The sequence below is a fragment of the Mustela nigripes genome, chromosome 16 (genome assembly GCF_022355385.1).
Source record: "Mustela nigripes isolate SB6536 chromosome 16, MUSNIG.SB6536, whole genome shotgun sequence".
Taxonomy (NCBI): Eukaryota; Metazoa; Chordata; class Mammalia; order Carnivora; family Mustelidae; genus Mustela; species Mustela nigripes.
In genome coordinates, this window is record NC_081572.1 from 14,534,903 (window position 1) to 14,555,352 (window position 20,450).

Consider the following 20,450-nt stretch of genomic DNA (forward strand, 5'->3'; position numbering starts at 1 on the left):
AGACGTGGTCATTCAACAGTGTGGCCACTCAGTAACAGACTAAAGTCCTTAAGGGCTTGTCCTGCAGAGCTTTATTTGAGGGATCCACAGAGAAAACAAGCACCTCACTTCCACAGCTTCTTGATAGACATATTTTTCTCACTGTCCTTCTGCATGACCTGGGGAGAGAAAGCATCCAGTTATAAATGGAATAATAAACACATGCTCTGTCCCCGCTGTTTGAAACCCCATCTGCAAGGGTAGAGAGACAGGAGGCCTCTACCTTGGCGACAGCCATCTCGAAGTCCTCCTGGGTGACGTGGACCCGCCGCTCCCGCAAGGCGTACATGCCGGCTTCGGTGCACACACCCTGAGCAGAGAAGGGAAGCCAGACACTGCTGCTGTGTCCCAGAAGCCACAGCTTTCTGCCTTAGCCCCCCTTTCCTTGGGCCCTCTGGGTACCTTCACTTCAGCCCCTGATGCACCAGGCATGAGCTCGGCGATTTTCCGCAGGTTGATCCCCCGGGTCAGGTTCATTTTCCGAGAATGAATCTTTAAGATGTCCAGCCGGGCCTAGAGAGGGGAGAGAGGGAAAGCCTGAGCCCTGTGGCCTCCCCCCAGAGCCAGAGCCAGAGCCACTCCCAGCTCTGCCCCTCACAGACCTCCTCATTGGGGGGCGGGAATTCAATTTTTCTGTCGATGCGCCCGGGGCGAAGCAGAGCGGAGTCCAGGATGTCAATCCTATTTGTGGCCATGATAACCTGAGTGGAGAAAGGGGGTGGTGGTGGCATCAGCCAAGCCCTTCCTCAGGCTGCTCCTTGTGCAGGGCCTTCCCTTGGACGCCACCTCACCTTGATATTCTTGGTGGCTTCAAAGCCATCGAGCTGGTTGAGCAGCTCCAGCATCGTCCGCTGCACCTCACTGTCCCCTCCAGAACCCCCCTCCAGCCGTGAGGAGCCAATGGAGTCAATTTCGTCCATGAAGATGATAGACGGAGCGTGTTCTCGTGCCATGACAAACAGCTCCCTCACCATCCTTGCCCCTGTGCAGAGGCCAAGCTGGCGTTACGGAGGCAATGAGCTCTCTACCCTCACCTCCACCCCCTTACTTCTGCTTGGTTTTCATGTTTCTGCCCATAGTTACCTTCCCCAATGAATTTCTGTACCAATTCAGAGCCAGAAACGCGAATAAAGGTGCAGTCTGTATGATGAGCCACAGCCCGGGCCAACAGTGTCTTCCCAGTGCCTGGGGGTCCATAAAGCAGCACCCCCTAGAGAGGAAGAGCAAGACTCAGAGCAGAAGCCAGTCCCATTACACTAGGGAACATGTATCAAGTGCTCACTCTGGGCTATAGCCTGTGCTCGATGCCAGGGGTATAAAACATGAACTTTGAGGTCCTTCCTAGTGCTTTTCTCTGAGCTTCTGCAGTACCCTGGCAGGGCTCCTCTGAGCCCCTCTTCCCTGAGGAGGGCCAGCGCAAGTGGGGTCTCCTTAGAGAGGAATGACAGCTCCTCTGGGGCAGGACGTGCTGGTAACAGCGTGACCCTTCCACACAACTCTCGCTTCTCACCTTGGGCTGCGCAATGCCCAGCGCTTCAAAGAGCTCGGGATGCTTGACAGGCAGCTCGATCACTTCTTTGATCTCCTTAATCTGCTTGTCCAGTCCGCCGATCATCTCATAGGTTGAATCTGGCACCTTTTCCACCATCATCAGGGACACCAGTGGGTCTACCTTGTTGGGCAAGATCTTGTGCAGAGTGTAGCTGTCGTTCCTTAGAGCCACCCGGCAATTGGGTGTCACCTGGGCAAGGGGAGAGTTTTAGGAAGTGACGTGGCAAGAGCTGAGCCCAACCTCCCACCTCACCTGCTGCACTCACGTCGTTGATGTCGATGTTCTTGTCCACATCTACAACAAACTTGCCTTCTGGATGCACCTAAAGAAACGAGGGCTCGTGACCTTTCCTGACCGTCACCAAACCCATCCACCTCACCCAGGAAGACCCATGAGCCCTAAAATAACAGAACAGTGTCCTGGCAAGACTACACACAGAAGCATGAAAATGCACAGGGCATTGGGCTGCTCCCTGGAGGCCATGGTGCCTTTACCTTAACCAACACTTTTTTCTTATCCATGGCCCGGACTACTTCCCCCACGTAGGAGCCCTGTTCCTGCAGCAGCTGGAGCTCTTCCCGCAGTAAGCGAACTGGATGGGAAACAGACATAATGGTCACCCAGCTTCTCTGGTGTCCCTTCTCCTACAGACTCAATTCAACAGGCATGAATGAAGCACGTTCTGAACTTTTAGAAGAACATAAGGTCAAAATTTAAGTCTCTAAAGGGATTACAATGTAGCTCGGAAGAGACATGCATGTGAACAGCCAAGTAACAGTGCAAAGCATAGCCTCAGACTCTATGAGAAATAAGCACCGAACGTGAAGTCTCAGTTTAGGGAGATTTGAACAGTTAGACCTTGGACAGACTGTCCACATGCAACCTTCCCGTCTTTGCCTCCTCACCTTTTGCATTAAGCTCATTCCTCTGTGCCTGCAGCCTCCGGAGATTTTGGCTCTTATCATTTACAATCAGCTATGGAGAACAAGAAACAGAGCAGAAAACACTAGGAGGTTAATTAAGCTCTTGGCCAAGATCCTCACAGGCTGGTATGAGCTGAGTGACAAGAGCACAGGGCACCTGCACGTTCCAGATTGTCCAGTAGGATCCTAAGGACTCTGTCCTTACTTCCAAGAGTCTGGGGCCTAGGGCAGCCATCAAAAAAGTCTAGTTGTCCTAACACACTGCTCCAGGAATAATAAGCCTTAACGGAGAAAACTTAAGCTGCCACACGTAGTCAGTTTCTTGTGAGGCAATGACATGCTTGGCACTGCTGCCAAATTAACAGGTAGGTAAAACTAAGGGAAGCCACTTAAAACGTCAAGATCTGTTACCAAACTGTAAGCAAATATAGCATTACCTGCCCTGCCTCTCTTCTGGACTACTGTGGAGGACAAATGACACCACATGTAAGAGCACTTAAAAAATGATAAACCTTATATGATAGCTGCAAATGTACCAGGAATTTAGAAAATGTCCTTGGGACTTTCCTTCCTCCAATGTATGTATTTTCCTTATTGCTAGAGTCCCTGCTCCCTCTTTAGGCTGGAGCACTGCGCTGCCCAACTCCTTTTCACTAAGTCCCAAGAAATCAGCATTATACAGACTGGGCAGTTCTGTCTGCCTTCCCACTCTCACCCTGCTCCAACCAGAGTGGGCTAAATCTCAAGAGAACCTTCGTGCTCCCTTAAAAACCAACTCTCACATTCAGACTACTTCTAGACAGAATGGCATTTGGCTAAGAGTACCTTTTAGGCTAAAAGTTAAAGTTTTCACGATGTCTAATAAACTTCGAAGACTTTTTACCTTCAAAGGGATGGGAGTTGAGAAAAACAAGAGACTTAACTTCATATACTTCCTATAGCTAGCAGTTATTCTTTTATTGCGCCCCCCAGTGGAACTAAATGGATTTGTAGAAACACACTCCATCAATCCTTCATCCCTCCTCTAGCTACCTGTGGACCTCGAGTCCGTCCTCACCTGGAGTTCTTCGATCTTGGACAGGTAATACTGGCGGAGTCCACTGCCTGCCTTCCCCTCTTCCAGCTCCATCTGAAAACACAGTGTAATTATAAAACAGGCCAACAAATTTTCAAGGGAAAAACCCACTTGCAGCTTGGGCTTTAGAGGAATGATCTGGGTTCGAATGCCTCAGTCCATCTCTAACTCACTCCACTTCCCCGTGACTAAACTAAAAGCAGAATGAGAATGCCGCCTACCTCCCAAGACTTCCAGGAGAACCGAGAGACAACATACACGAGAGCGCTTTGTACATACACGATTGTACATACACGATTCAAGCGCTATAAAAACCCGAGGTATCACTGCTAGAGGTGGAGCCACCTGGAGGAACGGGGCCTTACGTCCGGCGACTCGCCGACGAGCCGGTTCCAGTTCCCATCGTTCCCCTCACTCCCTCCGCTTCCACAGAGTCTTCTTCTCCCGGCCCTGCTCTGACCCGCCGGGGGCGGCGCTGACACAGCAGATCCGGTCCTAGGCACGGCCCAGTCTGGATTGGCCCACCCACCCCCGACCCCTCCAACCCACCCGACCCTGCTGCCCCGGCCGGCGGGCCACCTCAGATCACGCCTGCTTCGCATCGAGCCCCCATCCCCGCCCGGCCGCTGCAGCCGCCATACCTGCTCCGGTCCGTCAAGCGCCATCTTTCCTCTCTCACGTAGACCGCCGGCATCTGAGGCTCTTTAGCGCGCAGGCGCAAAAGCAGGGGCTTAGAGTCCGGCGACCCTAGAAGAGAAGAATTCCGGGTCAATGGGCGGGGTGTGCGTCGGGACAATTACAAAAACAGAGGCCATGATAGGAAGGTGGCTACGCGAGGTCAGGAGCTTGGAAAGGGATGAAAAGACCACAGAAATACTAAATGTTGCTCTCTAGGAACTCGCTTTTAGTTCAAGTAATCTGCTCACCTTGTCCCACCTTCCAACTTCCAATACTTGAGACCATAGAGAAGAATTTGCGGCCACACTCAAGATGGCGGAAACGTGGAGGCGGGGACGCTAGTGGAAGCGGAAGTACGTGTGCTGTCCACATGTGCTTCTGCCAGAGTGGTGAAAAGGGCCCGGGTTCACGGTGTTTGCAGAGTTAGGTAGGGCACGGAGAGCGGAATTTGGTGGTCCAGAAGGTCCGGAAAGAGACGTTCCAGTTTTTACTCTGTCCCCAGACCGAGTGACACTCCCCCCGTTTCACCATGGGCAAGAAGGGCAAGGTCGGGAAGAGCCGGCGGGACAAGTTCTATCACCTGGCGAAGGAGACCGGTGAGTTAGTGTCCGCGCCGTCTGCGAGCGAACGAATGCCCTTTTCGATTCGCTCCCCGCTTCCCGAATATTGAGTTCCTGATCCCCAGAAGGGGTGGTGGGTTGTGAAGCTGCATAAATCACCCTGGGAAAGCGCCCCACCGAGTTGAACATTTTGTCGGTGCCCCCAGGTTACCGCTCCCGTTCCGCTTTCAAGCTGATCCAGTTGAATCGCCGCTTTCAGTTCCTGCAGAAAGCTCGAGCCTTGCTGGACCTGTGTGCTGCGCCAGGGGGATGGTGGGTAACACCCGGCACCTGTGGCTCTTCATGGCTGCTTTCTGGGTTCCGGCGTTGGATGACTGAGAGTTGCTTTGGGGGAGGGAGGGTGGGATACAGTAATACCAGTCTCACGTTTCTCCGTAGAGGTAGGTCTTAGAAAAAAGGTCTGAAACTTGTACGTTATATGCTCCGGCCCCTGCACTTGGTAGTGGTTCTTAATACACATGGTGAGAGAGCATATTGCCAACGGAGGGGGACAACAGTCCTGGATTACTTTAACTGGTATTACTTTCTTACAGGTTGCAGGTGGCTGCTAAGTTTATGCCTGTATCCAGCCTTATTGTAGGTGAGTAACATGTGGGCCCTCCCTGACTGTGAAGGGGTTGGGAGAGCGAGGTACTAACTGCATTCTACATTTCCTTTTTCCTTGCTTGAGGCAGCCTTTTGGAACTCTCTGACCTGATTTCTTCCAGGAGTGGACCTGGTTCCAATCAAGCCTCTTCCCAATGTGGTGACACTCCAGGAGGACATCACGACAGAACGCTGTAGACAGGTAATAGGAATCTCTTTTCCCGTCTGCTTTATATGCAGACACTCACGTCTCTCCCTCTCACCAAATGCTCTGGAGGCAAGCCTTTTCAGTTTAACACACCTTGAGCAGTGCCTGCATCGTCCATATGACAAGGCCCATGACACCCTTAGGCTCCAGTGCTTTATTTAATCGGTAATAAGGTGTTTGGAATTGGAACAAGTGCAGAGATATTGTTGAAATTTTTTTCAATGCGAAAGGGCTCACTAATAGACTGTAAGCTCCGTGAAGACAGATGGGAGTTGTTGTTTTTTAATTGTTGCATCCAGTGCCTGGCACAGGATTTGGCCTGCTGTGGGCATTGAGCAAATGCCCACGTAGACAAATGGCTGAATGATAGCTGTTGCTTTGTGTTTTTTTTTTTTTTCTGTATAGGCCCTGAGAAAGGAACTGAAGACCTGGAAAGTTGATGTTGTGCTCAATGATGGGGCCCCCAACGTTGGGGCTAGCTGGGTCCATGATGCTTACTCACAAGGTGCTGAGAGTGAAGGGCATGGAGAGGAGGGTGGACGTGGGCGTGCCACTCAGGCTGCAGAGGGTCTCAAACGAATTGTCTCTCTCCCACAGCCCATTTGACACTGATGGCTCTGCGTTTGGCTTGTGATTTTCTGGCCCGTGGAGGCTGCTTTATCACAAAGGTTTTTCGTTCCCGTGACTACCAGCCTCTACTCTGGATCTTTCAGCAACTCTTCCGCCGTGTCCAGGCCACTAAGCCCCAAGCCTCTCGACACGAATCTGCAGAGATCTTTGTTGTTTGCCAAGGTGCGCATCACTTTTTCTTCCTCATGAGTTGGTTTCTTAGCTATCGAAGCATGCTTTCCTTTTTTTTTTTTTTTTTTAAGTTTTTATTTATTTGACACACAGATCACAAGTAGGCAGAGAAGCAGGCAAGAGAGAGGGGAGGGGGAGAAGCAGGCTCCCCGCTGAGCAGAGAGCCGGATGCAGGACTCGACCCCAGGGCCCTGGGATCATGACCTGAGCCCAAGGCAGAGGCTTAACCCACTGAGCCACCCAGGCACCTCCAAAGCTTATATGCCCTGTCATCTTAGGATTCCTGGCTCCTGACAAGGTTGACAGTAAATTCTTTGACCCCAAGTTTGCCTTCAAGGAGGTCGAAGTTCAGGCCAAGACTGTTACTGAGCTGGTGACTAAGAAGAAGCCAAAGGTGTGTTTGGGGAATGGGGCCACTCTCAGGTCTTCGAGTTCAGGGGAACTTGGGCCTGGTGCGTCCTGCACGCACCTCAAGAAAAGACTTCTCAACCTTCCTTCTTTCCTCCCTAAGGCTGAGGGTTACGCTGAGGGCGATCTCACACTCTACCACCGTACTTCAGTCACGGACTTCCTCCGAGCTGCCAACCCTGTTGACTTCCTCTCGAAAGCCAGCGAAGTGAGTCCTCGGATTGGAGGGGTGCCGGGCAGCTCCAGAAACATGTCCCTGAAATAATCCCGACCCCTTTCCTTTCTCCCAAACAGATCTCACTGGATGATGAAGAGTTGGCCCAGCATCCAGCTACCACTGAGGACATCCAGGCGTGCTGTCGGGATATCAAAGTGCTGGGGCGCAAGGAGCTCAGGTATGCCATGGGGTGAGCACAGGTGCCCGGAGTCCCCAAGGCAGGGAAGGGCCTTCGAAGACGCAGCCACATTTTTCTTCCTGAGGAGACGATGTGAGGAATTCACCCAGCGCTGGATATTGGGGAACAGGATGTGCCTGTGTTAGACATTTGGGAGGGCCCTAAAAAGGGGACGGGGCAAAAGGGAAACGTCAGGGTCAGTCATGGTATTTCTGGGGCAGGTCCCTCCTGAACTGGAGAACAAAGCTCCGGCGATACATGGCTAAGAAGCTGAAGGAGCAAGCGAAGGCCCTGGACATCAGGTACGGCGGGAATCCGTGCAGGGTGGGGGTCGGTGGGGGTCGGCGGGGGTCGGCGGGGGTCGGCGGCGAGTGCGAGGAAAGAACCAAACTGCTGGCGCTCTTCTGTCAGCCTCAGTTCGGGAGAGGAAGAGGAGGAAGAGGGTGAGGAGGAGTCTAAGGCTGGAACTGGGCAGCAGCTCTCTAAGGAGGACGAAGAGGAGGAACAATTAAACCGGACCCTGGCGGAGATGAAGGCGCAGGAGGTGGCCGACTTAAAGAGGTGAGAGGAGCGGGGAAGAGCTCGGGGAAGAGCTCGGGGACCGGGAACCCCCGCCGCGGAGGCCCTCGGGGTGTGAAGACGGGGGAGGAGGATGGAGGCACAGATGGGGAATCCTGAGGGCGAGGGCAGGCGGAACTCCTCAAATTGTCCGCTCAGGAAGAAGAAGAAGCTGCTGCGTGAGCAGAGGAAACAGCGGGAGCGTGTGGAGCTGAAGATGGATCTTCCCGGGGTTTCTATTGCAGATGAGGGGGAGACTGGCATGTTCTCCCTGCGCACCATCCGGGGTCACCAGGTGAGGCAGGCTGAGGGCAGATCGAGGAGACAGGACTGCCTGCTTGCTATTTGGATACAGGGAGTGTTGCATTGAATTACTATTATTATTTTTATTATTATTATTTATTTATTTTGACAGAGATCACAAGAAGGCAGAGCAGCAGGTGGGGGCGGGGTGGGCTGGGGAAGCAGGCTCCCCGCTGAGCAGAGAGCCCGATGCGGGACTCGATCCCAGGACCCTGAGATCGTGACCTGAGCCGAAGGCAGAGGCTTACCCCACTGAGCCACCCAGGCGCCCCGGATTTTTTTTTGAAGTGTGCTGAATGTTTACGGCTCATGGTTACTGTGTTCATCTGTGAAAGGTGACTCAGTGAGAGGAGACTGGACAGAATAAACCCCCGAGTTTTGTGCCTGAAAGGCCAGGAAGAAACACACATGCAACAGTAAGATGAGGAGCGTTTATGAGCGTGCTGTGGATTTATTGTTGTGTTGGCTGGAACATTAGAACCAAGAGGCCCTCTCTGCAGGAAGCATGGGTTCTAGTGGATGCAGCCACCAGGGGCCCGGGGATGCCGGGATGTGTGATGGAGGGTTTCCTCAGAGGAGGGCGGCGCTCTTTTGTTCCCCAAGACCAGGTTAGCCCCTTGCTCCATAGGCTGCTGCTCCTGATTAAAGCAGCATCAACAAGCAAAATGAACTTCTGAGCCTCTGGTGAGAATGGAAGACCAGGTCCTGTTACACGACCAGCAAAGAGCGCGTGGCGGTTCTGCAGCAGATGACCAGTTGGTCCTTCCGTGCCTTAGTTTCCTCCTGTGTAGAAAAGCATAGAACCTACTGCCTCGGTTCTAGGTTTTGGGGAGGAATTTTTAAAAGAGGGTTTAGGTGTAATCCCTGGTAATGTGGTGAATTCTGAAAAACTACTAGGTAGCTATTATGAGGAAGTAAATTTTGAGCCTGATAGTTCTTACGTAAAATAATTGTTTGATGTGTATTGCCTGATTCCTCTCTTCAGTGGAAATAACATTTGCAGGTCGTATTATTCTCAGGTAATTTTTGTTGTTGTTGTTTTCTCTCGTCATGTGTGCTTCCTGAGAGTAATTTTTTAAGAAAAACCAATGTTTCAGACTATTTTAAGATTGGACGGTATATAGGCTTGAGGTGTTTATCTCTAAGCCTATTCTGCTACCACTGGAGAGGAGACAGCCAAGTGAGCTAGGTCAGTGACCTGGCTTTGAATGGACTTTTTGGGAAGATTTCTTCTTATTGGGGCGCCTGAGTGGCTTCGTCAGTTAAGCCTCTGCCTTTGGCTTGGGTCATGATCCTAGATTCCTGGGGTCAAGCCCTGTACTGGGCCCCCTGCTCCGCGGGGGGCCTGCCTCTCCCTCTTGCTCCCCTTGCTTGTGCTTGTGTGTGCCCACTTTGAAAATAAATCTTTAAAAAAAAAAAAAAACACTTTTTTAGAGAGTGGGCACATGTGCACCCCGCAGTGGGGGGAGGGCAGACTCTCAAGCAGACTCCCCTCTGGCAAGGAGCCTGATGTGGGGCCGGACCTCACAATCCCTAAGATCATGACCTGAGCGAACACCAAGAGTCGGACCCAGCCAACTAAGCCAACGGTGCCCCTAGAGTGGGAGGTTTTATTTTTATTTTAAGTTTTTGTCACACAGCAGAGGGAGAAGCAGACTTCCCACTGAGCAGGGAGCCTGGTGGGGGGCTTGAGCCCAGGACCCTGAAATCATGACCTGAGCCAAAGGCAGACACTTAATCGAGCCACCCAGGCGCCCTGGATGGAGGTTTCATGCACGTAGCCCATCCCTTCCCTGTCTGTATTTGCCAGTGTATTTTCAAACGTTGCTAAGATAACAGACACAGGGGAAAAAAGTGGTATATGCCTCCGAAGAACCCTTGACCTCTTTCTCTGTCCAATGCCAGCTGTTGGAGGCGGTCACCCAAGGGGATATGAGCGCTGCAGACACGTTTCTGTCCGATCTGCCAAGAGATGACATCTACGTGTCCGATGTTGAGGACGACGACGATGACGCATCTCTGGAGAGTGACCTGGATCCAGAGTTGCTGGCTGGAGTTGGAGGATCTCAGCATCTAAAGGACCAGAAGCAGTACGTGGGGGACTGTGCAAGCAGAGGCCTTGACGCCCTCGGCATGAGCCCTGAAGCAGAGCTGGGCATAGGGGTCGCCAGAGGGAGTTGGAGAGCAGGTCCCCCAGCCCCTACCCACTGTCCTTGGGTCTACAGTGTACAATTTGCTGAAGTAGAAGATGATAACAAAGAAGAGGAGGAAGAGAATCCACTGCTGATACCGCTGGAGGAAAAGACGGTAGCGCAGGAAGAGCAGGCCAGTCTGTGGTTCTCTAAGGTAGGAAGGGGCTTGGGGACCCGGACAGACCAGGAATTCGTAGGAGACCGGTGGCTGAGCCTTGCCCTCTCCCAGGATGGCTTCAGTGGGATCGAGGACGATGCCGACGCGGCGCTGGAGATCCGGCAGGCCCAGCTCCTGTCTGAGAGCCGTCGGGAGGCACGACGGCAGGAGCCCCCCCCGCCTCCCAGTCTGAAGACTGAGAAGAAACCTCCCCAGCACCGGGACGAAGACCCCAAGGGGCCAGAGGCTCTAGCAGCAGCCAAGACGGGCCCGGGGCCCGGCAAGGAAGGGGACGGCAGCTCGGACAGCAACAGCGACAGCAGCAGCGACGAAGAAAGGCGAGTGGCTGCAGCTCTTCTGACCTTCTCTCCATGTTCCGGGTTTCCACCCTTGGTTGTAGATACTTTTTAAAAAATAGTGATGATCTTGAAGTAAGTGGTCTGTAGTACAGCCTGGGGGGGCCTTTTGGGAAGTTTCTTGAGTATGCAGTAGGAAGCGGGGTTGCCGTGAGGCAGGAGTGGGGCTGGGGACTGGCAGCGCAGTGACACGGTCATCCCCCTTCTGCAGTTGGGAACCCAAGCGCGGGAAGAAGCGAAGCTGCAGGCCTAAGTCCGATGACGACGGGTTTGAGATTGTGCCTATCGAGGACCCAGGTTAGCTCAGCACCTTATGAAATAGGAGGGGAGAGCGGAAGTCTGGGTTGGAATGGAGCTTGGACTTTCCCCTCTCCTCCCTAGCGAAACATCGGGTACTAGATCCTGAAGGCCTGGCCCTGGGTGCTCTCATTGCCTCTTCCAAAAAGGCCAAGCGGGATCTCATAGATGACTCCTTCAGCAGGTAAGGGGGCCAGGAAATCCCGACAGGCGGCCCTGGAGGGGGCGGAGTCAGGGGCGGGATTTCAGGGCCGCTGTCCTCTGTCTAGGTATGCATTTAATGAGGAGGAGGGGGAGCTTCCTGAGTGGTTTGTGCAAGAGGAAAAGCAGCACAGGCTCCGGCAGCTGCCTGTTGACAAGAAGGAGGTGGAACACTACCGCAGACGCTGGCGGGAGATCAACGCGCGGCCCATCAAGAAAGTAGCTGAGGCGAAGGCCAGAAAGAAACGGAGGGTAAAGAGTGGGGCTGCCTGCTGCTCAGTGCCGGGGCGGGAGTGGGGAAGAATCTGCCTGACCGAGGTCCCCCCCCCACCCCAGATGCTTAAGAAGCTGGAGCAAACCAAGAAGAAGGCAGAGGCTGTGGTGAACACCGTGGACATCTCAGAACGCGAGAAAGTAGCTCAGCTTCGGAGGTATAAAGGAGAGAGGGTCACCCACAAAGGTACACGGGGTTAAAAAGGGTGGCTGGGAGCCTCTGACTGTCCCTTCCATTCACAGTCTCTACAAGAAGGCCGGGCTCGGCAAGGAGAAACGCCAAGTCACCTATGTGGTAGCCAAAAAGGGCGTGGGCCGCAAAGTGCGCCGGCCAGCCGGGGTCCGAGGCCACTTCAAGGTGGTGGACTCAAGGATGAAGAAGGACCAAAGAGCACAGCAAAGGAAAGAGCAGAAGAAAAAACACAGACGGAAGTGAGCAGAGCCACCAGGGCCCGAGAAGACAGCGTGAGGACACGGAGGTGTGATTCCGGCCCCCCTGGTACCAGCCATAGGCTTCCTTGTGTCGGAGTCTGCTGGGAAGACAGGTGGGGTGCCTAGAACTCTCGCGGTGGTCCTGCGGGGTGAGGGAAGATGTTCCTCTGCCTGAAGGAAGGTCTTGGGCCATGTCCTGTTGATGCTGCTGTTGGCACCCCCCACCGGCCCCAAGCTCTCTTGTTCGGGACGTGGAGACTAGATGAGCAGTCTCCTGAGGGGAAGGTCGGCGTCAGAGTGGCAGTCACTCTCTGGGCAAGCTGGCCTCTCAGGCCTCCCCCATCCTCTTCTGTTATCTGAATAAAATCAGGGTAGTATTTTTCTGACTTTTAGTTCCCAATTCCCATTAAGCGCTAACTCAAGACAGCTGGGTGTTCACACCACGCACTGTTAAAAATCATAGTATATACTCACTGTGAAGTAGAAATGACAAACAATCCACAGGTCCCAGTAGTAAAACATTTACTAGAGCAAGCAGAAAGGAATGCACATCTTAAAGAAACCTTCACAAAGTCACAAAATTCGAAGTATGTATATTTCTTTTCCTTTTATAAACAAGATAGAACAAAAAAAATCATCAAAATCATTTCAGCAAAAGATTTTTCTACCATTGTGGCAAGTTAAAAAAAAAGTACAATGAAATAGAAGACACTTTAAAAGCTGTTGAGTTTTTGTTTTTTGTTTTTTTTCTCAATTTAGTAACACTTCAGACCTGGAGCAGTCTTGTTTCCAGGATCATCTTCCTCTTCGAGGGTAGAGGCTCTCTGGGTCTGGCAGGCTGCTGCTTCCTGTCTCAGGACTGGATACAAACCTGGCTGGGACACCTGAGCATGGACTCCCACTTAGACATCTCCCTTCCCTGCAAAGTCTAGAAGCACCAAAATGCTTCCCCAAATCTCCTACAAACGCTTCAGTGGGTTGGGTTTGCAGAAAGCCAACTCCTAAAAAGCGGATTGCCTGGCCACATGGCTAAGAAAAGAAATCTTACTTGTAGATGTTTATAAGGTGACATTTTAGTAAAAAATATAACGCTACATATAATATAAACCTAGAGTGAGTTTTGTGCCCTAGAAGGCCCTTTCTTTCAGGGTATCCTCAATTGACCTTCACAACTCACCCAGAGCCCAATAGAAGGTTCCCAGCTCTCACTGCTTCCAAGAACCAAAGCAGCTTCCCAAGAAGACATCTGAAAACTGATCCAGATGAAGGGGTCATGTCTCCAAGCTTCAGCTAATCCACTAAGGGCAGGGGGTCCTTATACTTTGGGCCCCAACCCAGCCCTGAGACACCTAGTTACCAAAAATCTTTCTAAAAATAAAATTAAAGACAACTGATTTCACACTGTAGCACATACCCTCTAACTGTCCCATCGGCTTTTCTTGCGCTTGGGTGGCTCGGGGACAGCAAAACCATCAGCTGTCTTATCTGTCTTGCTGTCCACCTTGTCCATCTTGCTGTCCACCTTGGGGTCCACCTTACTCTCACGGTTACAAGCCTCTTTCCTGCTCTCACCATTCCGACCATCGTTTGCGCCTCGGCTCTCTCCGTGTCGACCGCCACCTCCTCCATGCCTGTTCTCCCCGTGACGGTGACCGTCAGCATGACGGCTGCTGCTGCCGCTGCTGCTGCTGCTTTCTGGGTAGCGGTATCCGTCTCCATGGCGACCACCATCTCCATGACGTGGACTGTCACCATGCCGATTGCCACTCTCTCCGTGACCGTGACGGCTGCCACCCCTGTTCTCCGTGTATCTCTCTCTCTTCCCATTGCCTCCCCCAGGCCCTTCTCGGCTGTTATTCCCTGAAGCCGTACTGTTGACTCCCTGTGCTCCAGGAGAAGGGTAGGTCACTGGAGCGCTGCTGAGGTTCCCAGTATTGCCAAAGCCTGGGATACCCTTGGTGGCACTGGCAATGGGGCTTTCTGGACTGTTATGGCCCTGTTGGGCTGAATTAGTTGGAACAGAATTCAAGCTCCCTGCACTAGTCCATCCACTTGCCCCAGCAGCAGAGCTTCCCGCCTTCTGGTTGCTTAAGCTGGCAGCAACAAAGTGACTCTTGTACTGTGACTAAAAGAGAGACAACAATAGCTAAGACAGCAGGTTCAAGAAACTTGGATACGTGAAGCTTGGAAATGAGACATAGAAATTCTATGCTCTCCTGGTACTGTAGGCCCCACAACCCTGTTCCTCTATTAATGAGAAAGAATAAATCTAGGGGACCTAGCTGAAACATCAGTCTGAACCCAGATAAAATGCATAAACTAAGGCTCAACCGGTTAGCTAGCTAACTAGAGGTCTAAGTATAGAGGGGTTCAGCGTTCATAAGAGCTCCAGAATCAAACTTGTCTTAGCTGAAAAAAAATGGCAATTACTCTCAACCTGATTATAAGAGCCTTGGAGGTGGGCAAGACTGTTGGCAGGGAGGGAACACCAGCCCTGCTACAGCACAACAGTCCCAGGCTCTGGGATAGCTCACGTCCCTGAGCCTCAGACTGCCCAGCCTCTACACCTGCAGCTCCAGGTAACCTGGCCCGAAGCGGACATTCACAACTGGAAGCAGCTGAGGAGGCCTAAGTCTAGCAGTAAGCTTACAAGCTCAGCTACCCTCTCAGACCAGACCCCTCATCACTACGCAGTTTTTTAACTAACTGCTTGATTTCAGACCTGGAAAGCCGCTTTCATTGCCGTCAGCCGATCTCCCATGGCTCCCGTGGAGGGCTTGTAGGCCTCATAATTGCTCATCACGTTATTGTTGTTGCCTCGGTCCTTAAAAAAGAAAAAAAAAAAAAATTAATTAAAGAAAGAAAGAGAAAAAGGCATGCCCATGAGGACAAAATGAGCAGGAGAGCCCACTGCCAGAACCCGCCTCACATACTGGAGATACAAGTGGGTGCTGCGATGCGAACAGGCGATCTGTATTGAATGGGAAAAGGTACAGTAATAATTTTTAAAAAATCCTAGGACGCCTGGTGCTTCTAGGCTGGGCATCTGCCTTTCGCTCAGATCACAATCTTGTGACCTGCATTGGGCTCCCTGCTCAGCGGGGAGCCTCCTTCTCCCTCTCCCTGCCACTCCCCTGCTTGTACACAGTCTTTCTCTGTCAAAGGAGGAAATCAAATTAAAAAAAAAAATGCTTATCCTTTTTAACCCAGCAATTATGTTTTTAGAAATTAACCCTAATCCTGAAGTCAAATTATGGCCAAAGCCGATCGTAAGGTTTTATTTACACACAAAAGCGTGTTTACATGAGTCTGTGAAGCTTCACGCTCAGCATGAAGAGGCCACGAGGCACCAGAGAGCACATGCGTATTGCCCGTACACGGCCAAGGCTCTGAATCCACTCTTAAAAGCCCACGTCTCAGTTTCAGCACTTACTGGAGTGTAACCTGGGGTGCCTCAGTTTCCTGACCAGCAGACCTGTGCTCCCCAGGGGGTTGGCAGAGGAGGTTAACACACGAGTGCCTGCCAGCAGCGTGCGAACGTTAGCTACCATGACCACCTGCGTCACGCACATGCCCATCACCGTTAGTGAGCTGGGGAGACGCTGTATCAGAGACACCAAAATGACAATAATGCTCCAGAAATACAGACTGGCAGTTTGTGTCTTTGGTTTACGAATCAAAGTGATATGAAACAGGTGGTTAAAAAGCCAGTAAGGGCGGGTGCCTGGGTGGCTCAGTGGGTTAAGCCTCTGACTTCAGCTCAGGTCATGATCCCAGGGTCCTGGGATCGAGCCCCACATCGGGCTCTCTACTCAGCGGGGAGCCTGCTTCCTTTCCCCTCTCTCTGCCTGCCTCTCTGCCTACTTGTGATCTCTGTCAAATAAATAAATAAAAATCTAAAAACAAAAACAAAAGCCAGTAAGGGGGCACTTTTGTTACCTGTTTTTTAAGAAAAGTTACCTCTCATCTCTGATACAATTTCCCACAGAATGTACGGACTCTTAACTCCAGGAGTTAAGAGTTCCCAGCAGCAGACTCTAAGGCCAGTGCTAGTGGGCTTGTTAAGTTTCTGATTCACCAGGTCTGGGGTTGGGGGAGCAGAAATACGCATTTACTGTTGCTCTAGCACCAAATTTGCAAACTGATGTGAAAAGATTGATTTCCTGAGCATATCTAGTCACCAAGTACACACAGATGCTTCTTTAAGAGAAAGTGCCAACATTCCTCTCTAGGCCAGGTTCTGAACTCCCTGAGGTAGAGGAGGACCGTCGTAACACCCTCCAGGACTTGGAGCGGCGCCAAGGGCACATCTACAGTCTGGCAGTCTGGACTCACCGTGTTCTCTGAGCCTAGGCCAGGCCGCTCCCTGTAGCCGAGGCCGCCTCCACCAATGTTCAGCTTTTTGCCTTTTCCTCCTTTAAAGCGGGACTTCCGAAACCAGGCATTCTGCATTGAACACAATTCAAAGTTAGGTCACAGGAGGAAGTGGCGGCCAGGGAAGGAGGACATCATCAGAAACGACGTGGGAAGGAAGAACACAGTAGTTCATCTTTAGCCAATGTATTTATGGCAACTGCTTGCAGGAACCACAGATGAGCTTCTTTGGGGAGTGCAGTCTATCAAATTCGTCAGGGGCCAAGCCCCTTATCTGAGGCTTCTGATACTGCTGTTTCTCAGGGCCTTCAGGGAGGGTATGAGGTGGTCAGCCTCCAACGTAGAGCACTTACTCGGGCTACTTCTAACTTCCTAGGGGAAAAGGAACTGACTTTCCATTTATTAATCTAGATGTACTACTGAACATACAAGTTTGGAGCTTATAAGAGGGTTCAGAAGTCAAAGAAAAAGACCATGTGAAGTGAGGTTCACCAGAACTGGCTCTAGGGCAGATGTCCAGGGCAATTAGCCACAAAACCGAAAAGTTTTATGTACTCAAAGCCTGAAGTGTTCCTTGAACCTGATTGCTGCCAGCACATTATGAATCAGATTTATGTTCTTTTCAGAATGCAAACATCAATGGAAGACATAGCCCTTTATCTAACAATCACACATTACAATCTAAGAGAAATACTTAAGAGGTAGGGCTGGCTTCAGAAAGGCACTGACCAGGGAAGCTGATCACACAGTCTGAGAGCACAGGAAGCCTAAGGCACAAAAAAAAGAGACGTAGGAAAAAGCCAAAGACCGGATATATCCTGTTCGAAAATGTAGTTTATGACAGGCTTTCTGTACCTAGGAAATGGAAGGAAACATCATTTTACTCCTTCCTGCAATGCAGGTTCCTCCAATCCCAGAAGCCAGAGCAGGGGCAGCACACCACACTGCAAGTGCAGGATGGGTTGACTGTTCTGTGCGCTGACTTATGACTCTAAAAAAGACGTTAAGTCTCCACTATCAAAATGTGTATACTGAACCCATTTGTAATTTGGGGACTACACATGTTAAGATAACTCAGGACTTACTTCAGACTGGGAGTAAGGACAGTAAGGGGGAAACACCCACCTTTGAGATTAAACTTACAAGTGTGCTATGGGGCAAGCAGGCAGAAATTTCAGAGAGACAGATTTTAGCACACAGAAAGGAAAACGCTTCTTTCAAATCAATGTTGCTGAAAAAAGACCAGATGAATTTTAATGTCCTACAATACAGATCTGTACCCCCTAAGGACTCCCCTACACCTCTGCAACTTTTCTGTCTTGTGTCTATGTTAGCTCCTCAGACGTGTGTGTGTGTGTGTGTTTTTGTTTTTGTTTTTTTTTTACTAGTTTTAGAACCTGGAACCATCTTTAGTATACCCTGCCACTCACCTGCATCGCCAGATCGAGGAGTTCCTTGGAAACATGCTGATTGGCTCCTTCTAAGTTCCGGACGAGGTCACCAGCAAAATTACTGTCCTTGGGAGTCAGTAAGGTATAGGCCACACCTTTCTCACCTGCTCGTCCTGTGCGGCCAATCCTGTGAGTATGAGTATCAATGTCTCGTGCCACGTCATAGTTAATGACAGTCTTAATTGAAGGAATGTCCAGACCACGGGCTGAAAAAAAAAAACACCCAAATTCTTTTATCCTTTAGCAGGAGTCACAAAATAATCAAAATAACCAAAAATGCTGGTCCTTTAAGAACCCACATTCCTTTTATTTAGGCAAAGTGCATGGTGTGGTGAGCTGGTAAGATCCAAGCATTTAAGCTGCCCTTCTAGAGCAAATGTCAACATCGTTGACTCTCTGACGCCAGGCTGTCTAGCTGATGGACACAGGCCTTCTATCAGTAACCCGCCATGGCCTCACTCTTGCACCAGGAATATGTAAAATGATGAAAGCCAGCATCAAATTGGCTTGAAGCTGAGAAATTATCTCCTTTTTGGAGAGAATATACCAGTTTTTTAAGGGCAACTACTAAAACTGAGAATAAAGTCGGGGTGCCTGGGTGGCTCAGAGGGTTAAAGCTTCTGCCTTCGGCTCAGGTCATGATCCCAAGGTCCTGGGATTGAGCCCCACATCAGGCTCTCTGCTTGGCAGGGAGCCTGCCTACCCCCCCACTCTCTCTGCCTGCCTCTCTGCCTACTTGTGATCTCTGTCAAATAAATAAAATAAAAAACAAAAACAAAGAAAAACCAAAAAAACAAACCCCCAAACTGAGAATAAAGCCAAAATTCAACTTCAAAGAACTTTTCAGTCTTGAGTGAAGCATGCCCAGTCAATGTTAAGAAACACTACAAAGGTATGGTCTATGATCTAACCGGCTCCACAAATTTTTCCCCTGAGTATCTTCTAACTGCAGGGATTCTTTCTTCAAATAGAAACATGAAGTGAACGTGGTACCCAGAGCTCCAGGTCTGGTCACTATGGTCTGAGCTGCTTGTGGGGTGGCCAGCCAGGCCAGCAGAGCACCTCTGCCAGCCTGCTCAGTGCTCTAGCTGTTGTTTTTTTAAGATTTTATTTACTTGTGAGAGAGAGGGAGTACAAGCAGAGGGAGAAGCAGCCTCCCCACTGAGCAAGGAGCCCAAAGCAGGACTCGGTCCGAGAACCTTGGGATCATGACCTGAACCAAAGGCAGGCGCTAAATGGACTGAGCACCCCATGTCCTAGATCCTACGCGGCAAGACAGAGCACCCTTACAGCACAGGGCCATGAGGTCACTGGGGAAAGTTTTACTCTACCTGCAACATCTGTGGCCACCAGGACTGGGATGTCCTTTTTCTTAAAGTCTGAAATGACCTTGTTTCTTTCACTCTGATCCATGTCCCCATGAAGCAGCCCAAGATTATGACCCTCCTGCTTAAGGTTATTGGCTAGCTCCTCAGCATTGGCTTTTTTAGTAACAAACAGGAGAACACTTCCTGAAGAGGTAAATTCTACCAGACGCCGGGTAAGCCAGTTCCATTTACTAGGCCCAGAATGGAGAATTTCCACAATCTGTGTCACATCTTCATTTGCCTGAAAAGGAAGAAAAGAGGACTGTGACATTTGTGCCAAGAGGCACCCAGACAAGGACCAGACATCACTTTCTACCACCCCTCTTCTCCTCGGGCTTTCTTTCAGCAACTCAAGTGCAGCTCGAAACCTTCATCCCTTCTCAAGTCACTGTGCTCTACCCAACTATTCATGAGCCCCAATACTTTGCAATACAGTGTTACAAGAAATTCAGATTATCTATCCTAATAAATTAAACTCCCTTTCTCTCCTGCCCACTCACTGCTCCTAATACAATTCATATACACACAGAAAGCACTCAAAAATGAAAAGCAGATAATGTCGTAACACCAGCTAACTGCACAGAACTTCAATAACAAACACGGCAAAGCAACTTTAGGAACTCTCAAGGTAGCCAGATTTTCCACACAGGGCATACGGAAAGGTAAATCCCACGAACTCATTTTCATGAGGTCTTTCAAGTCATCCCGCTCCTCCTATAATCACTTTAAATGTCTGTTCTAGCCTGTCTTCCAGGCAAAGCCCACTTTCTCTCCCCGCTAAAAGCTTTTAATTTTTATTATGTAAAATTTTCAACATTCCAAATAATGAAGTGAACATAATCATCTCCTATGTACCCATCACCCGACTTCCAACAATTATCCGTATTTTTAAAATCTGGCTGTCTCATCTATGCTCCTAACCTTGTTTGTTAAAACAAATCTGAATTACACTGCCTCATCTATAAATACATAAGCACATAGTGGTGTGTTTTTCCTCACAATAGTGGAAAAGTAATTCCATGTCTCCCAAATATGAGAAATAACCTATAATAATCTAGCCTTGCTTATTAGGGTTACCTCTCCAATGTCTCCCTGCACCACACGAATAGGGTCGATCAGGATGTCTCTGGCCAGTTTTTCAATCTTTTTCCGAAAAGTTGCACTGAATAAAAGAGCTAAAAGGTGAAGCAAATTCTGTTAAAGAA

The 20,450-nt window shown here is 50.4% G+C and overlaps 3 protein-coding genes across 7 annotated transcripts in view; 1 reads left to right on the plus strand and 2 right to left on the minus strand.

Annotated features, from left to right (window-relative positions):
- Window positions 1-48: 48 nt before the first annotated feature.
- Window positions 49-4,335, minus strand: PSMC5 (proteasome 26S subunit, ATPase 5). Of its 3 annotated transcripts, none has more exons than XM_059380504.1 (12): window positions 4,231-4,335; window positions 3,572-3,643; window positions 2,497-2,566; window positions 2,086-2,183; window positions 1,857-1,913; window positions 1,550-1,780; window positions 1,123-1,249; window positions 831-1,021; window positions 642-740; window positions 442-552; window positions 263-349; window positions 49-158 (listed from the first exon to the last, which is right to left on the minus strand). In XM_059380504.1, exons 1-12 carry the CDS (start codon window positions 4,252-4,254, stop codon window positions 105-107), a joined length of 1,221 nt encoding a protein of 406 aa, XP_059236487.1. In that variant the 5' UTR covers window positions 4,255-4,335; the 3' UTR covers window positions 49-104. The 3 variants fall into 3 exon arrangements, with proteins under 3 accessions (XP_059236487.1, XP_059236489.1, XP_059236488.1); XM_059380506.1 differs by lacking the exon at window positions 4,231-4,335 and adding an exon at window positions 3,935-4,019; XM_059380505.1 differs by lacking the exon at window positions 4,231-4,335 and adding an exon at window positions 3,811-3,903.
- A 291-nt stretch (window positions 4,336-4,626) lies between these two features.
- Window positions 4,627-12,439, plus strand: FTSJ3 (FtsJ RNA 2'-O-methyltransferase 3). Of its 2 annotated transcripts, XM_059380501.1 has the most exons (20): window positions 4,627-4,863; window positions 5,034-5,139; window positions 5,421-5,467; window positions 5,595-5,674; window positions 6,086-6,185; window positions 6,278-6,472; window positions 6,760-6,875; window positions 6,993-7,097; window positions 7,184-7,284; window positions 7,506-7,586; window positions 7,696-7,845; window positions 8,002-8,137; window positions 10,051-10,235; window positions 10,371-10,491; window positions 10,567-10,832; window positions 11,062-11,147; window positions 11,232-11,331; window positions 11,417-11,600; window positions 11,685-11,779; window positions 11,865-12,439. In XM_059380501.1, exons 1-20 carry the CDS (start codon window positions 4,797-4,799, stop codon window positions 12,055-12,057), a joined length of 2,514 nt encoding a protein of 837 aa, XP_059236484.1. In that variant the 5' UTR covers window positions 4,627-4,796; the 3' UTR covers window positions 12,058-12,439. The 2 variants fall into 2 exon arrangements, with proteins under 2 accessions (XP_059236484.1, XP_059236483.1); XM_059380500.1 differs by having other exon boundaries at window positions 10,051-10,491.
- A 119-nt stretch (window positions 12,440-12,558) lies between these two features.
- DDX42 (DEAD-box helicase 42) overlaps window positions 12,559-20,450 on the minus strand; it is a 40,677-nt gene continuing 32,785 nt past the window's right edge. For both annotated transcript variants that reach the window (XM_059380497.1, XM_059380498.1), the window contains 6 exons: window positions 20,323-20,420; window positions 19,210-19,486; window positions 17,858-18,084; window positions 16,389-16,499; window positions 14,776-14,877; window positions 12,559-14,178 (listed from right to left, as the gene is read on the minus strand). In XM_059380497.1, the coding sequence (XP_059236480.1) occupies window positions 13,471-14,178; window positions 14,776-14,877; window positions 16,389-16,499; window positions 17,858-18,084; window positions 19,210-19,486; window positions 20,323-20,420 (1,523 nt within the window). In that variant the 3' untranslated portion in view covers window positions 12,559-13,470. The remainder of the gene's footprint in view (window positions 14,179-14,775; window positions 14,878-16,388; window positions 16,500-17,857; window positions 18,085-19,209; window positions 19,487-20,322; window positions 20,421-20,450) is intronic.

Bases quoted from the DNA above. Each gene is read 5' to 3' on its own strand.
- FTSJ3 (XM_059380500.1), top strand. From the start codon at position 4,797: ATGGGCAAGAAGGGCAAGGTCGGGAAGAGCCGGCGGGACAAGTTCTAT. The intron at 7,285-7,505 runs GTATGCCATGGG...TTTCTGGGGCAG, and splicing joins CTGGGGCGCAAGGAGCTCAG to GTCCCTCCTGAACTGGAGAA. The intron at 11,601-11,684 runs GTAAAGAGTGGG...CCCCCACCCCAG, and splicing joins AGGCCAGAAAGAAACGGAGG to ATGCTTAAGAAGCTGGAGCA.
- PSMC5 (XM_059380504.1), bottom strand. From the start codon at position 4,254: ATGGCGCTTGACGGACCGGAGCAG. The intron at 1,781-1,856 runs GTGAGTGCAGCA...CCCCTTGCCCAG, and splicing joins AGAACATCGACATCAACGAC to GTGACACCCAATTGCCGGGT. The intron at 1,022-1,122 runs GTAACTATGGGC...GCCTCTGCACAG, and splicing joins ACAGAAATTCATTGGGGAAG to GGGCAAGGATGGTGAGGGAG.